Consider the following 19,965-nt stretch of genomic DNA (forward strand, 5'->3'; position numbering starts at 1 on the left):
TAGTAATATGGGTTATGAATAACTCTTGAAATTCAATTTTTGTTTCTTCTGAATAGGGTCGTAATTGACTACAGCTATATCAGCATAACAATGGATCGACAAATAAATATTTAGTAGACTCCTTCTTTGGGTGCAAGGTCTATTCAAATCCATCCTTCAACTATTAATTTGAATGTTAGATGGCATTACAAGTTTTCTATAGATTATCGAAATAAATGGTTAACTAGAAAACAGCAGTTGTTTGGAATAAAAATTTTAAAAAGGTGGGTCAAACGGCGTTCCTTTTTTTGGTTCTAATCATTATGGCACTTCCCAACAAAGCCATTGGCTTTTTGCTCTAATGGAAGAAGATTATTTATTTTTTCAGTGCACAACAATGGTTGATTTTTTTCAACCAGAAACGGAAAGTCATCAATATTTGTAAAAGCGTGCCTGCATATGCGCAGGTAAGTTAAGTGAACCCCGTCGAACTAGTTGCAGGCCGCGTTGTCCATCTACGTTTGGTTCCATGGTAGTCATGACCGACGATAGTGTTTGGGAGGAAGGCCACACTTTTCTTACTTCATCAGAATTAGGCGAATGTGAACTTTTTAACGTCTGGTCTGAAGGAATCCGATGTTGCAAGAAAAAGCGGCGAACAATGAAAAAGTAGACTAGTTCGATCACGCTAATGAAGCTCATGCCTAGGCCAAGGCCCAGAAGTCCACCCATGGCCGCTGAAAATCAAATTAATCACGCATCATAAGGACTGTTACACGACCAGAACTTTGGACGTAGGCCATGTCTTATGCAAAGACTACGTTCACTTCTCATTTTACCGGTAACTAACGAAAAGGTAATGACGAACTAGAGCACTGGCTAATTGACGCTCAAAAGAAAGCAATTCGCGATATCCGATTCGTTCTCTAAACTACGAAAAAGTAAGAAAATGTAGTTACAAATAAAGTCCTCAATTCCAAAGCGGATGTCGGTTCTGTAGCGCATTCCTGTCTTTTCTTTGTAATAAACATGGAACATTGCCACATTAGTCCTGCATTGTAAGTACATTGTTAGCAAGTCAGAAAGTATGAAAGCAATTTGGCCGCATAGTTTGAAAGTATGATTAATGATTGTTGAAAAGAAAACCAACTCACTTGAAATATTCCGTTCCATCCGTACCAGCGCTCAGGTTTCGTTCTTGTACTAGGCGTTTGAAGGTGCGTGTCAGGTTAAATCCGCGACCAGGGAAGGATGCGTATGATACTTCCGGGTCGTACCTAATATCCGCACAGGGTGGCAAACAGTCGCAGATTTTATCTCCCCGTGCACGAACATCCTCTATCCATCAAAGAAAATGTTGACTGTTAATGGGATTTAGCCTTTTTGCACACTCAATCAGTAACGTGATGACCGTTACCATAAACGTTGGATATGCATGTGTATGATGTAAATTCACACAAACGGGATGTATTGCCTCCTGGCAGAAAAAAAAGAAACAGACAAACAAAATAAAATGATAAATAAAATTAAACCCAACTTCACATTAAATACCGTTAGGTAATTAAAGCTACCTCTTAAAAAGTATGGACGACATTGGCAATTGTCGTGCATTATTCGCGTAGCACACTCGACCATACAAGCAGACCGGCTATAATGCTGGAAATATTTCAATTTCTTTTCACCTTCCACCAGGCACTGGCGCTGATCTGGGGCGACTTCCCTCGCGACCTCTTCGGTATTGAAGGACGTAGTACCTTTAACAGCAACAAATCTAAAAGCCGTGTAGTAGTATTTAGCAAAAAATGAAACAGACGATGCATTTGACACAGTTTATTTCACTTACGTTTCGGTACCAGGACCTATCACAAATCCCCTGTCAGCTACGTCAGGAAATTCCTCTGGTGCGTGCACTAATATCTGAATACGAGAAGTAAGGAATATGATAACAAAGCACATTTTAAATTGTAAATTTGTCTGTGCCAAATTTTTTTCAAAATCCATCACTTTAAAACCGTCGAATTTTCCGGTAGTGACACTATAGTCGTCTACATTGGCATCGATAACCAAATTCAGCCCCATTCGGTACCCGTTACCGTTGACTCGTAAAGGTTCACTTGCACTTTAGAAAAAGAAGAGACGCATAATAACATTACCAGGATAGAACAGACTAGATAAGTTTTTCTTTGTTTATACCTTGATTGAATGCCTAGCATTGGATCGAAATATTTTGCACTGTTAAACGTACAGCACATTCCATCATCAGTAGGTAAAAACGAAAAGAATTCCATGCACGGTTTCGTAAGTCCCAACCAATTACAATCCATGACCATGTCCGAGCAAGAAGGTGCCGTCTATCATGGTTGAAAGTTAATTTTCTGTTTTCAGATACCAATGAATTTGTAATACCTCTTCCAAGATCTTGAATAAATCAAGTGCAGAGATGTTCCGCGACTTGTAAAACTGGTTCAGCTCTTTTAGTGGCCTTTCGTTATTGATTGCGCGGTCTAGTTTTGTCATGTACCTTAGGGTAGACTGCATTTCGGAATATGAAACATTTGCATACCTTCCTTTCAAAGCAATGGATTAGAAGGTGTTGACTAAGGTATTACTACACAAGTTTCCAATAAAAAACATTAATCTTACTTGGGATTTCTCAGTGCATCCTGGAGCTTTATCTTCGAAACTTTGTTGACGTTGCACACTGTAACCGCTGGGAAGAAAATATTACTAAGCGGGTAGAGTTGCGTTTCCACGGATGTCAGTACAGGAGATTGTTTCCATTTTTCCCACATTTGCCAACAGAAGTAACCCGAGAAGCAGATACCGGATAAAAACACCAGTAACCAAGCGCATCTATAAAATGCATGTGATAAAATAAAGACAAATAATTACTTCAAGAAAGGCTTAAAACTAGCTGAAATGATTACTGAAGGTAGAAAAGACGAAAGGAAAAATATACCTTTCGATTAACCTACTTCCATCTTCAAACAAATATTTCAGTCCATGAATTGAGGTGTTTTCACAGAACTGTTTGAAAATCCGTTGGTCATTTTGACATGATTTTTGCTGAGCTCTTTCGATTTTTTCGCGGCTGTTACGAAACATGATACAGCAAAAATGACTCGCCAAAAACCCACAGCCTACTAGACTAACCTTTTGTTACCTAATGGCCGCTACTTTTTCTTTCGGGATGCCCACCTCATTAATAGTTTGGGCGTGTACTTTGTCTGGGAACTTTAAAACAAGCGAGTAGAAGAATATCTTAACCTGTTGAAAAGCTTCCTGAGACGTGACACGATTTCCTCTCTTTTGTTTTCATAAAAAGGAAGGGAAATGAAAGGGACAGGTTTGGACTCCCAACAGTGAACTGAGGGGAATTTTTATCAACCGCCCCCTAGTCACACTATTCGTTCAAAACATCTGCGCCCTGCCTGACAAGTGTTTTCAGTTGTGAGCTTACTGCCACCTGGATTTCGTCCAGAAAATTCAAAGCAGCTGTAATGTTTGTCCACGTTCAGGTCAATTGAGAAACTTGTCAAACAGGGCGTGTCCATGTCACTTCGATTGCATATCGAAAGAACAGTGAAAATTTATCCTTGTTGCTGGGATGTTCAACCATGACTTAGCCGATGTCTCATCTCGCCTGATACACAGAGAGCATAGGGAAAATGACTCTTTGTAAAAGTATTACCAAGTTTTTATTTATACGAGTTGAATCGTTTAGATCACATTCAGCCCTTGTTCCTGCAAGTACCACATAGCAGATGAATATTAAGCATTATGCAACATGTAGCCTTGTTAATACACTTCCGTTTAAAGAAGTAATTACCTTTACACCTTTTGCTGTGAAAATTAAGATAAACAAATAATTCCATACCTGAAGGTATGAAAAACAGAGACTAAGCGTGAGCAACTAAGGGGAAAACTTCGGCGACGATACCAGCGAATGACGATTTTCTTCGTACACACTCTTGGCATAATTGATTTCTTGAGTCACTCGTTTCGCGAGCGATTCGGAATCGCAGCGAACTTGTGGCCGTCGTGCGCCGAGTGGATTGTCCGGTTCCAAAAGCAAACTGAGCTCGACATAGTAGTGCGCTGTGCTCTGTGTGCCAAAATCTTTTATGACTACCGATTTACAGCTTTGGAGTTCCGACAGATGAATGTCAAGAACGACTTCCTTGTTGGGACTATTCATACTAAACACTCGAATGTGCTCGCTCGAAATCAACATGTGCAAACTCTCTGGTAAACTTCCAAGCGCTTCATATGCAATGAAAGTTTCCTGAACAAGGAAAGTTTTATAAGTAAATTATGATACGTTGCGCTGTAATGATTTTCTTACCCGATATTCATGGTGGTTAAGCTGGAAGAGAAGCTCCTGTCCACGGCCCTGCTTCTCCGAATAACGAGGAACAATACCCCCTGGTCCTATAACTAAACGAGGTGGACGAATTCTTCTAGGGATTTCTCTTGATGAACTGCGGCTTGAATCACGAACAGCAGAGGCTGCTCCAGTGGCCAAGTCCAGCACTCCAACTGCTGGTTTGGTTACCGTTCCCATCAAACCTTTACCGAAACCAGTGAAGAGACCGCCTAATCCTTCATTAGAAATACCTACGGCAGAATAAGGGGATAAGTATTTAACGATGAAATCATTTTATAAAACAAAAGAAGAAAACTGACCCTCGTAAGTCTGAGTGAAAATGGAAGTCATGCCGCCAAGTATTCCAAAACCAAATCCTTTCAAGCCGGCGACTAGATGGTCAGAACTTTGTCCTGTGTGCTTTAAGAGACGTTGCCGGACTTCTTCGTGTCTTTCATCCATTGTAACCCGACCAAGTCCATCAGATAGCGATCCCGTGACTTTGGCAGCAGAATTTGATAATCCAAACGTAACGTTCTGAACAAGACCACCCCAATTGCCTTCATACAGAAATCCTGAAACACCTTCACTCACGTCGTTCACGAAACCCAGTGGATTACCAAGAAAATCGGTCGAACCTAAAATTCTTGCGGCTTGCGATTTCAACTCGTCCTAAGAAACAATGAAATAAATTATTTAAATCGTGTGGCAAAACAAATTCTAGTAAAAAATAAAGTTCTCACTTTGTAATGTTTGACAACCGAATCGATAATTAACTGCGCCGTTTCAAAAGGATGCGATCGGATGAAGGGATGTAGTTCTATATTGGCATCTTCAAATTTGATTAAAGTCAAACCTAACTTCCGCTTAATAGCTTTAAGTTCTGGTGGTAGCTTGCTTGAAGTGTAAACACTCAGACGCACCTGGAAAGATACACAAACGTTTACCAAGCATGGGATTTTGTTATACGTTCAAAGTTTACCTGCTCGAGTACTAATTTCAATATGCCAAAGTAGTATCGTTTGGCATCGATTGAAGTAGCAGCGTTAAGTGATCGTTGGGATTCGTATTCGCTCTCGTCTATTCTCTCCAATTCAAGATCAGATTGGTTGAATCCCGCAAATGCAAGAAGCTTGAATAATTGGTTCTCTTCTATGTTGATAGTCAAGTTCTTGAAAGTCACTATCAAATTCTTGAAGATATCAGCGTTGAGACGGCTAGTCAATTGGCGATGAACAGTTAAGCGAAGGGCAGGCATATCCTTCGATTCATCCTGATTGACAGATGGAGAGACGTAGACAACAACGGGACAATGCGGATCCTGCAGACTGTCATCTATCTGAATGGACTGGACACTGGCATCTATGCTAAGCGTGCCATCCCCGGTGATGAGTTCTAGGGATATGTTTGACAATCGGCAATAGGCCAGCTCCTCGGGAGGTGAATGGTTGACGATGCTGAGGCCCAAGCCTCCTTTGAACTTCATTTCCACCTTCAACTGTTTATTGCTGGTCTTCTCCGCATCGGTGGAGGCCGTGACAGAATTTTCATTCGAATGACAATGCGAGGGTTTGTTGAGAAAATCAGCAACTTGAAGTACCCTCGTTGGGCCGTCCATGATGGTCTTAACACTCAAGCAACCGGAACCGGGTCGAAGCCGTTGCCAGTGTATCGCCTGTTCCGCAGGGATTCCACTGGGCAGTCGGTAGTATGTCACAGACTGAGCTGGGCCCAAAACAACGTCATTCCCTACTCCCCAGAACACGTTTACAGAAAGATTAGTAAAGCAATGCATAAACTCAGTTATGATTTTCACGAATTGACAGCATTTGAATAAACCAAGAAAACTACAGTTAAGACAATCTAGCTAAGCCCATGCAAGGCATGATGATTTAAAATCTACGTACACATTCTCCATGTTTTACAGGAAAGGCCTGGGAAATATTCATAGAACCATCATTTGGATGGCGTTTAAAAACTGACAAAGATGACGGCGTAAGATGCTTGTTTAATATACCTTGTCGGATGCCGTAAAAGCCATCCTTCGCTTGAACGAAAACGTTGCTATGACCACAACAAAGGCGTCCATCTTCTGTGAAGTGCCATGTCTGGGTCAATTGCCGTCGAGGATCTGGTTTCCGTAGCATAAGATGAACAAACTCGCTCGGCTGAAGCGCGGGACCAGCTATGTCCAAAACAAGTATGCGCGATGGATCAATCTAGAAAAGGAGGGAAAGGAAAACGAAACGTGATAAGCTGTTTTTTTAAATAGATCCACGCCGCTTTACCTGAGGATTAGATGGATCTCGCGGTGGACTGCTTCCTTCGTGTTGCAACATTCCACTTCCCGTCATTCGCCAAAGCTGGGAACGCTTTCCAGTTTCTTTGCCACTCAGTACAACCCGCGTACCTTCTGGCACGTCAAGGACTAGCTCAACGTTGTTAGGATCGAGCGCATTGCCAGTCGACATGTCGTCACCGTTAAACGTAACTGTAAGGCACACGTAAATGAAGTTTTCATAGGTTAGCTGACTTCCTTCTTTTAGTGTCGTCATATCATAGGAGGACGAGGCCCCACCAGGAGCAATGATATTGAGACGGGCAGGTTTTGTGGGTTCATCGAAAACGTATGGCATTGAACTACCCGGCCGGACCTTTAATTAGAACGAAATTAAGTACCATGTCACTGTTATACAGCTAACTGAAAAACTTACAGTAGTATGCAAATACGCTTCTGGTACATCAGATTGATGAAAAATAATTGGAACTAGGGCCAAGTTGTCGACTCTGAGTGGCGGAGGAAAGCCAGTTGCATCGCTGAAAACGACGCAGAAAGTACACTCTTGTTGAAATATCTCAACGCGAAGAAAATTTGCACGGCTTTCGCCGTCACGTATGTTGATATGGAACGAGCTGATGTTTTGAATGGCAAAACCTCCCGACCAATGGCAGTTTTTCACGTCTAACAGCCGGACACAGAGCAGCTGATCTTTGTCCAAACGGGGCCAATGAAATGGTAAATGGCAGCCAGGAACTAAATTTAGATAAGTTGACTGGGCTCCAGGATCGGTAAAGGTGGTGGCGAAATAAGCTTGAGACACCTAATTGAATAGTGAAAGGTAATCGTTCGAAAGCAAGCGTCCTTTGTAATGAGTACCTCCAGTGTCCAACTCGATTGATTATAAAGCTGGTAGCACGGTGCTAAAGTAACAATTTGGGTGTCTCGATATCGGCCACGGCCTGAACGTATTGAAATCCCAACGAGGTAAACCAATTCCGGACGACCATCTCGAGGCGAGACCAGAAAACTGCGGACTCGGACTCCTTTCTGTAGAGGGAAATGCTGACACCAATGTGGCTTACAACCAAGATGCAGCCCAGTTTCCAATACGGGCTGTCAGTGAGTGGCTAGCCTCTCTGTCCGTGAAAGAGAACAGCATCGGTGAGAGAGAGCGAGCCATCTCGTGCTCGTCAAATTGGCCTATTCAAAAGTACTGAGCATTTCCAACAAATAGCTTGTCTGCGTGCAAAGCGAACCTGCTGCTTCTTGCTGAACTCCCTCTTGTCGGAAGATGAGTGGTATTCCCGCTTTATTAACTAACCAGTAAGGTGCCGAAATGGACAACTTCACGGATCCGGGAGCTTTGGAACTTATTTTTACCTTGAATACAAAATAATCATTAGAATAAATACCAGAGATACAGTAACAAAGAGCACAACCCCATACCTGGAGCAGAAGTAACCGATTGGCGCTATCATAGAGCCGTAAACGCGTGCTAAAGTTATGAGGCGACGTTCCAATCACCAAGTCACTTGAATGGACAAAGTTTTCAGTTCGAAAAGCAATTTGAAAGCCAGCGGAAACGTTAACGGTGTGAATGGACGTTGACTTGCCAGGTTTAATGATACCACTTTGCCCTACGGCTTTGAGTTCCCATAGTAATTCGTAGGGTAACAAGTTAACAACAACCAACGGACTCAGAAGCGTAATCGTATGGGCTGGCTGTGCAGTCCACTCTGAATCATTCGTATTTCTGCCAACAGATCAAACGTTGTGGTAATCAGCTTAATTTCAGAATTACTGGTAAAATTCCGAAAATTACATCTTCTCTGGAGGGAAGTTCTCCCGGTGGATATCGACAGCAAAGCGATAGGTTAAATCTTGGTTACTAATCACCGGATTGCACTGTCGTATATTTGCAGTTGTTTGAGTGGGCGCATGCCATTCAATCGGATCTTTGCAAAAGCTGAAAGCGTGAGGCAGTTTCTCGGCCATTGGCCGCACAAATATCTATGGAGAAAATTGCACAGAGCGTGCTAGTTACGTACGAATTTCTAAGTTAACTATGAGGGTATTTACCTGAGACATTAAATAGGACATAGGAATGGGATAAGTAGTGCACGGAGGGACACGGACAGTTTTGCTAGGATGGAGGTTGAAAGCAGGCGGCTCTAGGCGTAGTTCGAACAGTCTCTTCTAAGTTGTTGGTCACCTGTAAAGCTGAACGAACCGTTACCAGACGACGAGCCGAACCTTCCAAAGTGACAGCGATCACAACCAAGACCCGTTCCAGTTCTCGCTCAACGGCCGCTGTATTGCGTCTACTGGGTGAACTGTGCACCTTTAGCACACGAAAAACATGATTATGGCACGAAAGGTACATATAATTTAACCTTATTTACCGACGCATATCGAAAGTAAACTCCAACTCGGTCGACTGAGACAGGGCCAAATTCCATCCAACCGTCCAATTCGATAGAAAGCTGGTGAGTTTGCGTCTGATGACTATCGTGGTGACGTAGTTTGCCTCGATTTTCGAAACTAAATGCAACAACATCGCCTGCCTCGCAATGTATCCAGCGTGAGCTTTTCGTGGAAGCTGCCGACGGGGCACCTTCGGTCAACAAACTGGCTGTTAAAGTCCGGAATTTGATTTTCGAACCCGTAGCGTTGTGCAAGGCGAAAGGCACAAAAGGAGACCGCTGACGGACCACACTGCTACCGTCTCCCAGACTAGACAATTCTTTGTTATTTTGACCATAATAATCTTCCATCCAGTTCCTTTTTACAGTTCCGAACAGTTCAAGCAAAGCTCTGGTGCAAGTTAGATTTACTACGTCTTCTGTGTCAAAGAAAATGGATTGACTCGGTCGATTAGCAATTGATCCATTAAACGCCAGAAAATTCCAATGTACATGGCATTTGAATGGTTCGACGAATGGCTCCCAACCAGACAGAACACGATTGTAGTAATCGATTGGCAAACTGACAAGTTAAAGTGCCCTCTCCCGTCATTTGGGCGACGTCAATCGATTGACGGAGAAGGAGCTGAGATGTCGTGATTTCTGCTAGAGGCAAATCGGCATCACGACAATCGTCAATAACGCAAAGGCTAACGCAGCCCGTTCTGATTTCAATGCCACGGATTTGAATTTCAGCCATTTCTGGTTGCCGTTGTCCAGTTACAGTCGACGCATTCTGCGTTAACCAAAGAGCTGCTTCTTCCAAGTTATCGTTACAAGATCGTAAAGCTGTTTGGCAGTCGTCTGTAGAGAATCCAAGAGCTTTCAATTTGTTAATTTCATTGACGATAGTCGATTCGGCAGATGTCAGACGAGCTTGATGTGGAAGGCTGTCGAGGATCCTCATAAAGAGTTTCATGTCGTTGTACGAAAGACGAAGAATGATTTGCTGCGCTTGAACTTCAAGGATCTGGTGCAAATCGGAGCTAGTAGCGTCCAAGATGCCTTTGACATCTGTGGCACTCGATTTGTCAACTATTTCAATGCTAATCGTGGCTGGATCTACGATGGATAATGCTGTCTCCTCTTCGAGGTTTAGTTGACTGGAAAATATTTCAACCCTGTTTAGCTGACAAGATAGCGGTTTGCTGTGAATTTGTGGCCTGTAGGTCAGCAAAGCCGTTCCCTTAAGAATAACTGCAGAAGAATCTCTGACAGACGTGTCTTCAATGATGACTACTTCTGAGTCTGAAATGTTGATCTTAAATTCAACTGGCACTTTCCGCGTATCTATTAAAGCAGCCCGTTTGCTTATCACTCCCGTTGAAACGATAATAGGACTGGGCCTTGTTGAAGTTGCTGTCCATTTGGCGTGAGGTTTAACATCACTTTCTTCGGAATTCCTCCTAACAAAGAAATTTAATTACATTACGTATAAAAATTTCGATAAAATATTGATGAATACCCTTTATCGTTGTTGGTTCCACGATATTCATCTGGACTATGAAGAAGAAATTCACGAAATAGCGTCCACCAATCAACCACCGCCAACAATCTCATATTGTTCAGGACTACGGTGAATCGAGTGAAATCCTCAGTTGATCGATAATGAACTTCTGCTTGTAGAGAACCTTCCTCGACGGGCTTTCGTAACGGGTTCTAGGATTTGAGTGAAAACATTCTTCTTTGTAGCTGAATGGGTTGCGGACGATGCATCGTATCGTGTATCTCGTATGACAACCTGTTGTGAAACGAGGTCGACATCTTTAGACCCATCACTATTACTCTCGTAAACAAGGCGCGAATCGATGAATTTAATGGTGGAAAACGCTCCTATTCTCGAGTCTTTTACTTCCAGCATGACATTTACCAAATCGATATGTATCTTAAGCTTTGCCCACATTGGCGGCTTGGAGTCATCGGGTAACTGAATGGGGCTGGTGGGTGGCGGTTGGTGTGAATGCAGGAAATCCACAGGTTCGCCAAGATTGAAGGCTAACAGGCCTCGAACTAATTTGTACTGATGTTCATCGACAGAACATTGTACGGTGGAGAGCAACCCACAGAGATCCATATCAGGAACGGGATGTTTTAGATGTGAATCCAAGTTGCGTCGAACTTCCAGTTTCATCTCACAGGTATCTTTGAGGAGGGACTGGCCACTCCGTCGGATTAGATAAGAGCCTAGAATCAGATCACCAACTTGCGAACGATTAGCTTTCTGCCGTTGGCCCGTACACAGATCCATGTTGGATAATTCCACTTGAATGACATCAACCAGAACGGTTTCTGGATTGGCGGTAATGGGCACAACCGGCAAGCCTTTAAGTCCGGCTTTGCGTGATTTGTTAATCGTTGGCACGCAGACGGATCCATCAGTCACCACGAACTTGTTCGAAACAGATATTCTACCGAGATCAATCACCAATAAATGTTCCGATGTGGAACAAATTGGGACAAGAATAACCGGTGAACCGGCTTCAACGTTTAACAAGATGCGTGTTCCATGGCGCCAGGGTTTTCGAGAGACATTTGCGGCGCCGCTCTGCCCGGTTGCGCCGAAAGTGCCTGCTACTCGACGTAGTTCTTGGAATTGTTCAAGCATTGAAAAACACTCCGTGTAGAACCGTTGGGTATGGACGTACAAGACGGAGGCCATGTTTAGATTCAACCTGATGTCGTAATCACGGGCAAGTTGCGGATCGTCAGCACTGAAACAAAAGAATTGGAAATCCAATGCCTCGTTCCCTGAAGTAATGAAGCGTTCGCGGTACATTTTCCCGGCTGATGTCAAATCTTGCACAGTAATACTGCCTAACTTTCCAGTAACGTCTAAATTGCCACGCATCGACGCCATCTCCCATGTCAAGTTGGATATGGTAGCTTCTGCTACTTCATAGTCCTTCCGGTTGAGTAGAAGGCTAAACGAGCGGACTTCGACTTCCCAACGCGCATTCACAGTATGAGCATTAGCCATTTTTGACCAATCTTGATAGCCAGGGGAAGAAGCGGCAACTTTTTTCTTTTGCTGCCGACTAACTTTGGTCGTGCTTGTACCAAAAAAGTCCAGCACCATGACCCACGATTCCAGGTTGATAATCACGTCGAGTGCGTTGAAGTTGATCTCAATAAAACGATGCGTGCTGAAATGGTAAGCAAACAATACATAAAAAGAAAGGTCAGATTAAAAATGTTAAGCATTATATACCTGTTATATTTGAGAGCAAAATCTGGACTATCAGGATCAACTAAGAGGATTTTAATGAAAACCAAATTATTGTCGCCAACTCCGGATCGTGTAAAACGCTGATGGTACATCATGGACGACGATGACGGTGGTGTGCTTGGGCACTTTGCAATGGGCTTCTTCTGTGGAGCCTTGGCACGGACGCTTGACTTCCATTGGGATTTATCGGATTCTAATCTGGCTGGTAAGGATCGTGATCCAGGATTGTACAGTCCTTGAGCACGCAAGTCAGGACAGGAAGATGACATAAAGGAACTCAAGTTGAGTCTTCCGGCTATCTTATCCGATTGGCGATCATTCGAGGCTACCAGTCGTCGATACTTGGAATCTTCTTTCACCATTAGATCTTCCAGAATCAAAGACTTCAAAGACGTTTGTACTGTAGCAGAGAAGGTGCAATTTTGCTCATAGGCTACCAAGAAATCTTCGAAGGAAAGACTGACAATAGCTCGATTTGAATTGTCCAGTAGCTGCATAGAAAACCTTGGCAATTGGAACTTCAAATTGAGGATAAGTTCCCGCTGTTTGACTCGTGCAGGTGCACGATTTTTTGTAGAAGGATCTGGCCCAGCTTCGAAATTACTGGACGCATCGACCTTGTTCCAGTTGAGATTGTCCAGTGATTGGATTATCTGCTGGTATTGATCTTTGGAAAGCGACACTTGTAGAGGAGAGACAACACATCCGTGAACTTGAAAGACGTCGCAGACTTCCAGTTTTGGATAGAAATCTGTCAGCGGGAAAAGGAAAGGATCGGCATCACTGAGAATGGGTCGATCGACTATGCGGTGAAGAGAAGAATTTCAACAAAGTGTCGTGTAAAATGGGCCGACCATGTGGACTAGCGCAACTGTAAAGCTCCTGGGCAGTAATGCGTAAAAAAGCCGATGGCCCCGTGTAGAAATGGCTAAAGGAACTCTTCCACTTTTCGTCAACATTTAATGAATACAAGCTCATATCACGCACTTCAACTTCGAAATGCTCCTTGTGCGTCCCACCAGAAAGTTCTTCGGACAACTGTGACGGATGCTCTGTTTCAACCTTTATGTCATTTGAAATTTCAATTTGACCCAAGTGTGCCACTAACACTTGAGGGCTCTTGGCGGATTTGGGCAAGACCAAAATCGGACTTTCCAGTAAAGCGCTGAGACGAACTCTGGACGGTGGTGATGGCTGCTCTTCGTCATTAGCCTCTTTCATGGCGTTAAGACTAAGGCCTTCAGTCACGGATGTGGAACCACTGATGTAAATGCTTTGGGCTAAACCCTCCGTTCCACGGTGTAGCAAATCAACAGCCATTTCAGCCGCTGTTAACTTCAGAGACATGGCCATATTAGAAACGGACTGTTTGAATTCGCTTACGCAGGCAGCAACTTCTGCAAGAAAATGAACCGAATGGCTGTAACACAAAGAAGCCATTCGAATTTCGAGACTCAGTTTGTATCCTTCTTCTTCTTCACCGGGGGCCTCCAATCCAGGCTGGAGGAATTTGAAACTAAACGCTTTGACTTCATTTTTGTCCTTGGTCGTGTCATAAAGTCCTTGGCTGACCAGCATGTAAAGATTCTGATGCTGCTCGACTAGTGGATCATGACCTACGCTGACGACTCGTTGGTGTTTCTGCCCTTCCGGTGTCAAGTCCAGTACCTGAAGTCCGCCCAAGGATCCTTGGACAAGGACGTCGGAGGCTAAATTACCACTTATGTGGGCTTCGGTGACAGTGAGTGTGGCTACTTTACGGCCGATCAGCATTTCCTCTTTGACCACTGACCGAAGAAGTAGGATAGTGAGACGATGGAAATCGAACGTAATATCCGTGCTTCCGTCTGGAACAAGAGCGAAAGGTGGGAATCGTGAATGATTCGAAGGTAGGCCGGTAGAGAAGTTTGATTCGTCAGGATTAGAGGGCATTGTTTTTTTGGGCATGACGCGCTGGAAAAAACTGGCCAGTTCCACAACCGTATCTTGGTTCGCTATAACATCTAACGAATTGAAGTGGACTTTGATGATTCGAATGCGACCTTCGGCTTTACCATCGACCCATGTCGGTTCCACCGTCACAATGTCTATTAAGATCAGCGCTTCGGATTTCAATGCCGATGTTGCCATTCGGTGACGTGCCATTGGTGGTGACAAACCATCTTTTCGCCAAGACGGATCCGTTTGCAGCGATGTTAATGCTTGCGCTAATGACACCGGTGATGTGGCTCGCTGTCCTTTATGGGACGAAGGGTCTGGTGATGATGGAGAGACCGGTGATGTCGGCTCACTCTCTTTTAGACTTCCACTCATGCTATCCATACTGACATGTTTGTGACTGGCAATCAACAGTTCGTAATCCGAGCCCAGCGTTTGCATCGCATCTACTAGTAACAAGCTATGAACGGCAAGGTGGACGGAACTATCTGTTGGTCGCATTGAATAACTGGCCTGAACTCCACCCACTTGCAATTCAGCCACGCTTCGTCCTCTTGATTGTACCTCCACTGAAAGCTGCTCAATATTGAATTGAGCCATGAACCAATGTTCTTCCGACTTTTCCGTTTCAGCCAAAGATGCATCCGTTTCGTCGGTATCACCATCTTCTGATGGCTGTCTCGTAAACAGGAGTGGGTACAACGTTGGAACGGAATTGCTTGGACACAGAAAGAAGAGCGTGGATCTTTGGCTCGTTGATATGAGCCACGAGATGAGGAAGAGATGCTGTTAGAGTCAGAAACGGTTTTCCCAAGCCAGGTACGAGACGTCCGTATTTTTCTACGTGGATCAAAATAGAAAACCGATCCAATAAATGGAGAGCAGATGTTCCTTTTAAGTGCGCTTGTTTCCAGTTGTCTTTGACGCGACATACAAGCAGTTGCAGATCAGAGAAGTGTACGTTGTACTTGTCCGACAGATCGTTGCATTCCTTGTTGCCACTCATAAAGCTATTCATGTCGTGGGCGTCGTCAAGGGGTGTAGTTACAGCTGATTCATTGGGAGGCGTCGAACAAGGGGTGATGTATTGTTCGTCGTCATCGTCTTCATTGCCATTTCGAGTTGTCGTTTCTAATTCGGCAGCAATACAATTGACAATACTGCGCGTCACATGAAAGTGGCCAAAATCTATGATCATAAGAAGCGAATCGCGACTCACAACCGATTCTGGTATAAGAATATGGGGCGCAGAAATGTTAATTAGTAAGTCCCAGGACTGTTGCTTTGATGGTAAATTCACGGATGAGGGCGTTAGCGACTGAGTTAAACTTTCTTTCGTTTTTTGCTTGACGGCTTCAAAGCCCGACAGTGCCGCCTGGCGTAGTCGTTGGCCTAATACTGACCTCTCCTCCGTCGTGTTATGTGGTACGGAATAGAGTTCAATGATTTTTTGAAACAAACTGTGATTGTAAACACATTCGATGGCCAAAGACGTTATTTTCAATCGGTGATCCCAATTACTACCGGGGGGATGCCTTTCATAAACCTATCAAAGAGTAGAATTGTAATAATCTCTTGTGATGTCGAAAGTGACAGTATTAAAGCTAGACTCACGAAATCAAAAAGTGGCGCTTCATCTTGTGAAACGTTCAAATTTGGACTTGACGGACTGCTGCGAAAGAACGGCAGGTTAAATCCAGGTAGAAGTGAACCCATTCCGGCAAAAGACTTGAAAGGTCGCGCATCTTTTCTTTGCGGAGAGACGATTAGCGGGAAAAGTGAAGCCGCGGTGGAACAATCGCGAACCCACACATTCCCCAGACTGAGATGGAATTTATTTGATTTCAGTCTTGGTCTTGACTCCCATTCTTGTAAAACGTTATCAAACTCTATTTCTAGAAGAGTACTCCAAGATTGACCTGTTTCAGTTCTGTGACAGGTGGACAAGCGTATCAAGCCTTGTTTCAAAGTTGAACTGAATTGGAGTGGTAGAATATCTCGCTGGCGAACTGTATTATCTCTCATCGCATCTTCTAATGTTTCAAGGATCTCGTGTTCAACTCTGTCTTCGTTGGCAGATTGTTCATTTCCATTGGTACTTTCCTCTGCCGACCACCAGGAGGAGAACCAACGCTGAAATAATGATGAATTTCCTGTTGCGGCAACATTGAAGACCGATTCATTTTTCGATTGCGATTTGGCGATTTGCTGCATGGCAATTGATCGCAGTACTTGTAGTTCTTGTAACTCAAGCTCTGATTCAATTCTTTCACGTTGCAGTTTTGATTCTGCTGTCATCCCAATTGGATTAAGCAAATGTTCCTTAAAAGATTGAACATAGAGTACTATTTCTTTGGCGCGACGAATTACAAATGGCCAATTTCGAGACTGATTCTTTTTCCGAATTTCAGCAATAATGCAATTCACGGAGAATCTCCATTGACGCCGGGGATGGGGATGTGATTGAACTTCACTGTCTACGCGCCAGCGACGGAACTGGAGACCACGAGCCAACAACTCAAGAGACCTGCAACACTGAACCAATTGGTGATACTGAACGTCCCGAATCTCAATATTGACTCGGTCTAGCTGGAAATCACATGCTACACGAGGCTGGTTGAGTGACCGAAGAGGTTTGACATTACAGTTCCGCTTCAAATGTGCATAACCACTGACAGGGGCCAAGAGAAATTCATTTCTTTCGATGGAGCAAGGTTGCATTAACTTGCTAGATAAAACATCCAGTGGTAGATTTGCAAAGAGCTCGGTGTTTGTATCCCAATACACCGCCAACCCGTCAAGTTCCAGTAGTTTATACATAAGCCCCTGACTTGTTGCTGGCATGAATTTCGGTACCCAGCTTTCATCACACGTCTGAGCGGTGAGCGAATCAACGCGTACCCCACACGCAAATACTTTTCCTGGACAGGATATACCATCTTCATATCGGATGTGTATGTCTTTGATTCTCAACTAAAACCAAAAAAAAGAATGGTTAAAATTCTGAAATAAATAATAAATAAATAAATAAATAGAATCTTACTATTTACCTGAATGTTTTGAACAATATTGGTGACAAGACTTGCTCCATAGCTGAGCCAAGATGAATAAGTCAACGAGTACAGGGATGATGATGATAACCCTTGAGGGTCATTCTCTGATCTCCATTCAGCTTCCATCAAATCTAGAGCAGCCATCTTGCGCTCCAGAGCTCCATTTTCCTCTGATTCTTCATTGTAAGGCTAGAATTCATATAAATTTTCAATAAGGCAGAATGGGCGTAAACATTTTTTGAAAATTTACTTCGTTTTTATCCTTTGGGCCAGCAACCAAATACAGTTGCTCAAAGGATATAACCCATGGCTCACTCCTTATTTTTCTCAGAGGTATCTGAAAACTAATTTTACCAACAAATCCAGCATGGATTTGAAGGGGTAGGCCAAGTTGATCTAGTATATCCCGTTTTAGTGGGACATTTTCTAGCTCAACCTCTCCTATAACAATCAAGGCTGAAATGAAATGATCCGAAAGCTTTTCCTAACTTTCCAACATTATACCTTGTAAAAGCGCAACGGAGAGTTGATCAGTATTTAAATTTTCAAGATACCGCGTCCCAAGTAGTTGTTGCAAAACCATGCAACTAGTCTTTCCAACATTTCAGCAAAAAATCTACAAGTTTGTCCTACTGATCCATCAGAAGTTATCTTAATCGACTAGAGACCAAATTATCTCATTAATTTAATGATTTATTAATTTGTTTCCAGTTTATTAAAAAAACTGAGACAAGTTTCCTCAAAAATGTAAACAAGGACAGCAGCAGACGACAAGACTGACGTATGGAAAATGGCAAGAGAGCCTAAGAGCGCCCTCACTGTGTTCAGCAAGGCAACGCTGTTTCTGAAGCAGAAGTCCCGAAACAAACCAAAATAACAACCGAAGGTCCGGATTCACGATTTTTGAAGAATGTACACACGTAAAGAAAAATTCATAGTAAGTGTCTGAATTTATTGAATTCCGAAAATACAAAATAAAATATATAATCTTCATTATTCTTAAAGAAACAACTTACCGCACTGGTCACTGTCACGTTGGGAGGCTCTACAACTTTTGCCGGTCTCTGCATTTGGAATGGCAATGAGAACTTTTATCGAGATTATGTAATGCCCTTCACTCGCCGTCTCGATCCGGAAACATCTCATGGGCTAGCCGTGTTCGCTATGAAGCATTGCCTAATTAAAAAACAACTGAAACCTGATGCTGAATCCTTGGTAGGTAAACAAAATATGTAGGAGGAGGGTTGTGAACTCAAAATGACCAAATGATTATCCAGTCAACCAGGCTTTGGAACATCAACTTCTCCAACCCTGTTGGCTTAGCTGCAGGGTTTGACAAACAGGCAGAAGCTATGCAAGGGTTGCATAGAACAGGTTTTGGCTTTGTTGAAATTGGTTCTATCACCCCAAAGCCCCAAGAAGGCAATCCTAAACCTAGGGTGTTTCGCCTTGAAGAAGACAATGCCATCATCAATAGGTAACATATGCCATCATGATTCAATTTTGTCTGTAATAAAATTGTGTTACTGAACAGATATGGCTTTAATTCAGAAGGCCATGAAGCAGTACTCCATAGAGTAAGGCAAGAAAAAGAAAAGCAAGAGAGAGCTATTATAGGAGTTAATCTAGGAAAGAACAAAATTTCTGCAATGGAAGACGTGAGAGATTACGTCACTGGAGTAGAAAAATTCGGTGCCATTGCTGATTATCTAGTCATCAATATTTCCAGTCCTAATACACCTGGGCTAAGGGGACTACAACAAAAGGCAGAACTAGAAAATCTTATTTCCTGCGTTTTGGAAGCGAGAAACAATTTGGGCACAGCAAATTTGCCACCGCTTTTGGTGAAAATCGCGCCTGATCTCAGTGAAGCCGAAAAGAAAGATGTTGCCAGCGTCATTTTGAAAGAGAAAGTAAGTCACTACCTTTCACAAAACTGCCGTTATCCTGTTCGTTAACGTATATATTGTTTTATTTAGTGTCGCGTCGATGGTATTATCGTGTGCAATACGACAACTAGTCGGCCATCTGATTTAAAGAGCCAATGCAAAGATGAAATTGGTGGCCTTAGTGGTCAACCGTTAAAGGACATTTCCACACGATGCATAAGAGATTTTTATCGTTTAACAAACGGCCAGATCCCTATTATCGGAGTTGGTGGTATTTCCAGTGGTCAGGACGCCTACGAAAAGATTTTGGCTGGCGCCAGTCTTGTTCAATTATACACTTCCTTCGCTTTACAAGGGCCTCCTGTCGTCAGGCGAATTAAACGCGAGTTAGACGAAATTTTGAGGTCTGTATACTTGTCGCGCACCAAACAGCCTTATATTCCGTTACTTAATCTTATTTGTAAACTTAAAACTTAGGTCGAATGGGTACCAGAATGTCGCGGAAGCTATTGGCAAATCCTCTCAAGGCAATTGAGTTTTTGAAGACATCAGTTACATTTAATTTTTGATCTGTTAATTATAATAATTGTCAATACAAGTCTAAATTTTTTACTCAGTACAGCGAAATAGATGCTTTTTTTTTCATTTTGATCTAGTTTGGTAAACAATTACTGGGGATGTGTTAAGCCCTTCATGAATCCAACGAGGGAATTCCAGCTGACATTTGCCTTGATTGGCCTGCCCATCCTCGTTACTCTTTACATTCAACAG

General features: G+C 43.1%; 3 protein-coding genes across 6 annotated transcripts; 1 reads left to right on the top strand and 2 right to left on the bottom strand.

The window, feature by feature from the left end:
• Nucleotides 1-122: 122 nt before the first annotated feature.
• LOC116916683 (pickpocket protein 28) lies at nt 123-3,515 on the bottom strand. 4 transcript variants are annotated; one of them, XM_045169815.1, is made up of 12 exons: nt 3,143-3,289; nt 2,939-3,070; nt 2,623-2,832; nt 2,386-2,542; nt 2,173-2,330; nt 1,984-2,098; nt 1,823-1,896; nt 1,551-1,750; nt 1,397-1,456; nt 1,134-1,317; nt 939-1,030; nt 123-716 (listed from the first exon to the last, which is right to left on the bottom strand). In XM_045169815.1, exons 3-12 carry the CDS (start codon nt 2,769-2,771, stop codon nt 412-414), a joined length of 1,494 nt encoding a protein of 497 aa, XP_045025750.1. In that variant the 5' UTR covers nt 2,772-2,832; nt 2,939-3,070; nt 3,143-3,289; the 3' UTR covers nt 123-411. The 4 variants fall into 4 exon arrangements, with proteins under 4 accessions (XP_045025750.1, XP_045025749.1, XP_032777883.2 ...); XM_045169814.1 differs by lacking the exon at nt 2,939-3,070 and having other exon boundaries at nt 3,247-3,515; XM_032921992.2 differs by having other exon boundaries at nt 2,939-3,515.
• Nucleotides 3,516-3,658: 143 nt separating this feature from the next.
• LOC116916615 (vacuolar protein sorting-associated protein 13D) lies at nt 3,659-18,076 on the bottom strand. The gene is given in 27 exon segments (XM_045169818.1): nt 3,659-4,264; nt 4,325-4,596; nt 4,666-5,017; nt 5,089-5,268; nt 5,328-6,094; nt 6,363-6,564; nt 6,634-6,999; nt 7,060-7,446; nt 7,503-7,724; nt 7,726-7,826; nt 7,883-8,006; nt 8,073-8,379; nt 8,449-8,592; nt 8,671-8,810; nt 8,812-8,967; nt 9,029-9,604; nt 9,606-10,494; nt 10,554-10,723; nt 10,725-12,231; nt 12,297-13,132; nt 13,134-14,924; nt 14,926-15,798; nt 15,867-17,225; nt 17,303-17,494; nt 17,556-17,746; nt 17,810-17,861; nt 17,864-18,076. Coding segments are annotated over 27 exon segments (12,573 nt in total). The 5' UTR covers nt 17,909-18,076; the 3' UTR covers nt 3,659-3,892.
• Nucleotides 18,077-18,106: 30 nt separating this feature from the next.
• Nucleotides 18,107-19,813, top strand: LOC116916716 (dihydroorotate dehydrogenase (quinone), mitochondrial). The gene is made up of 6 exons (XM_032922047.2): nt 18,107-18,242; nt 18,311-18,520; nt 18,583-18,782; nt 18,840-19,218; nt 19,285-19,598; nt 19,672-19,813. Exons 1-6 carry the CDS (start codon nt 18,216-18,218, stop codon nt 19,727-19,729), a joined length of 1,188 nt encoding a protein of 395 aa, XP_032777938.2. The 5' UTR covers nt 18,107-18,215; the 3' UTR covers nt 19,730-19,813.
• Nucleotides 19,814-19,965: the final 152 nt, after the last annotated feature.

The sequence above is a fragment of the Daphnia magna genome, linkage group LG2 (genome assembly GCF_020631705.1).
Source record: "Daphnia magna isolate NIES linkage group LG2, ASM2063170v1.1, whole genome shotgun sequence".
NCBI classification, from domain to species: Eukaryota; Metazoa; Arthropoda; class Branchiopoda; order Diplostraca; family Daphniidae; genus Daphnia; species Daphnia magna.

Excerpts from the sequence above, each read along its gene's own strand:
- LOC116916683 (XM_032921992.2), bottom strand. The coding sequence starts at position 3,084 with ATGTTTCGTAACAGCCGCGAAAAAATCGAAAGAGCTCAGCAAAAATCA. Across the intron at positions 2,833-2,938 it reads GGAAGTAGGTTAATCGAAAG|ATGCGCTTGGTTACTGGTGT; the intron begins GTATATTTTTCC and ends TGCATTTTATAG. Across the intron at positions 2,543-2,622 it reads GATGCACTGAGAAATCCCAA|GTATGCAAATGTTTCATATT; the intron begins GTAAGATTAATG and ends TTTGAAAGGAAG.
- LOC116916716 (XM_032922047.2), top strand. The coding sequence starts at position 18,216 with ATGTACACACGTAAAGAAAAATTCATA. Across the intron at positions 18,243-18,310 it reads CACGTAAAGAAAAATTCATA|AAACAACTTACCGCACTGGT; the intron begins GTAAGTGTCTGA and ends TTATTCTTAAAG. Across the intron at positions 18,521-18,582 it reads AACCTGATGCTGAATCCTTG|TCAACCAGGCTTTGGAACAT; the intron begins GTAGGTAAACAA and ends ATGATTATCCAG.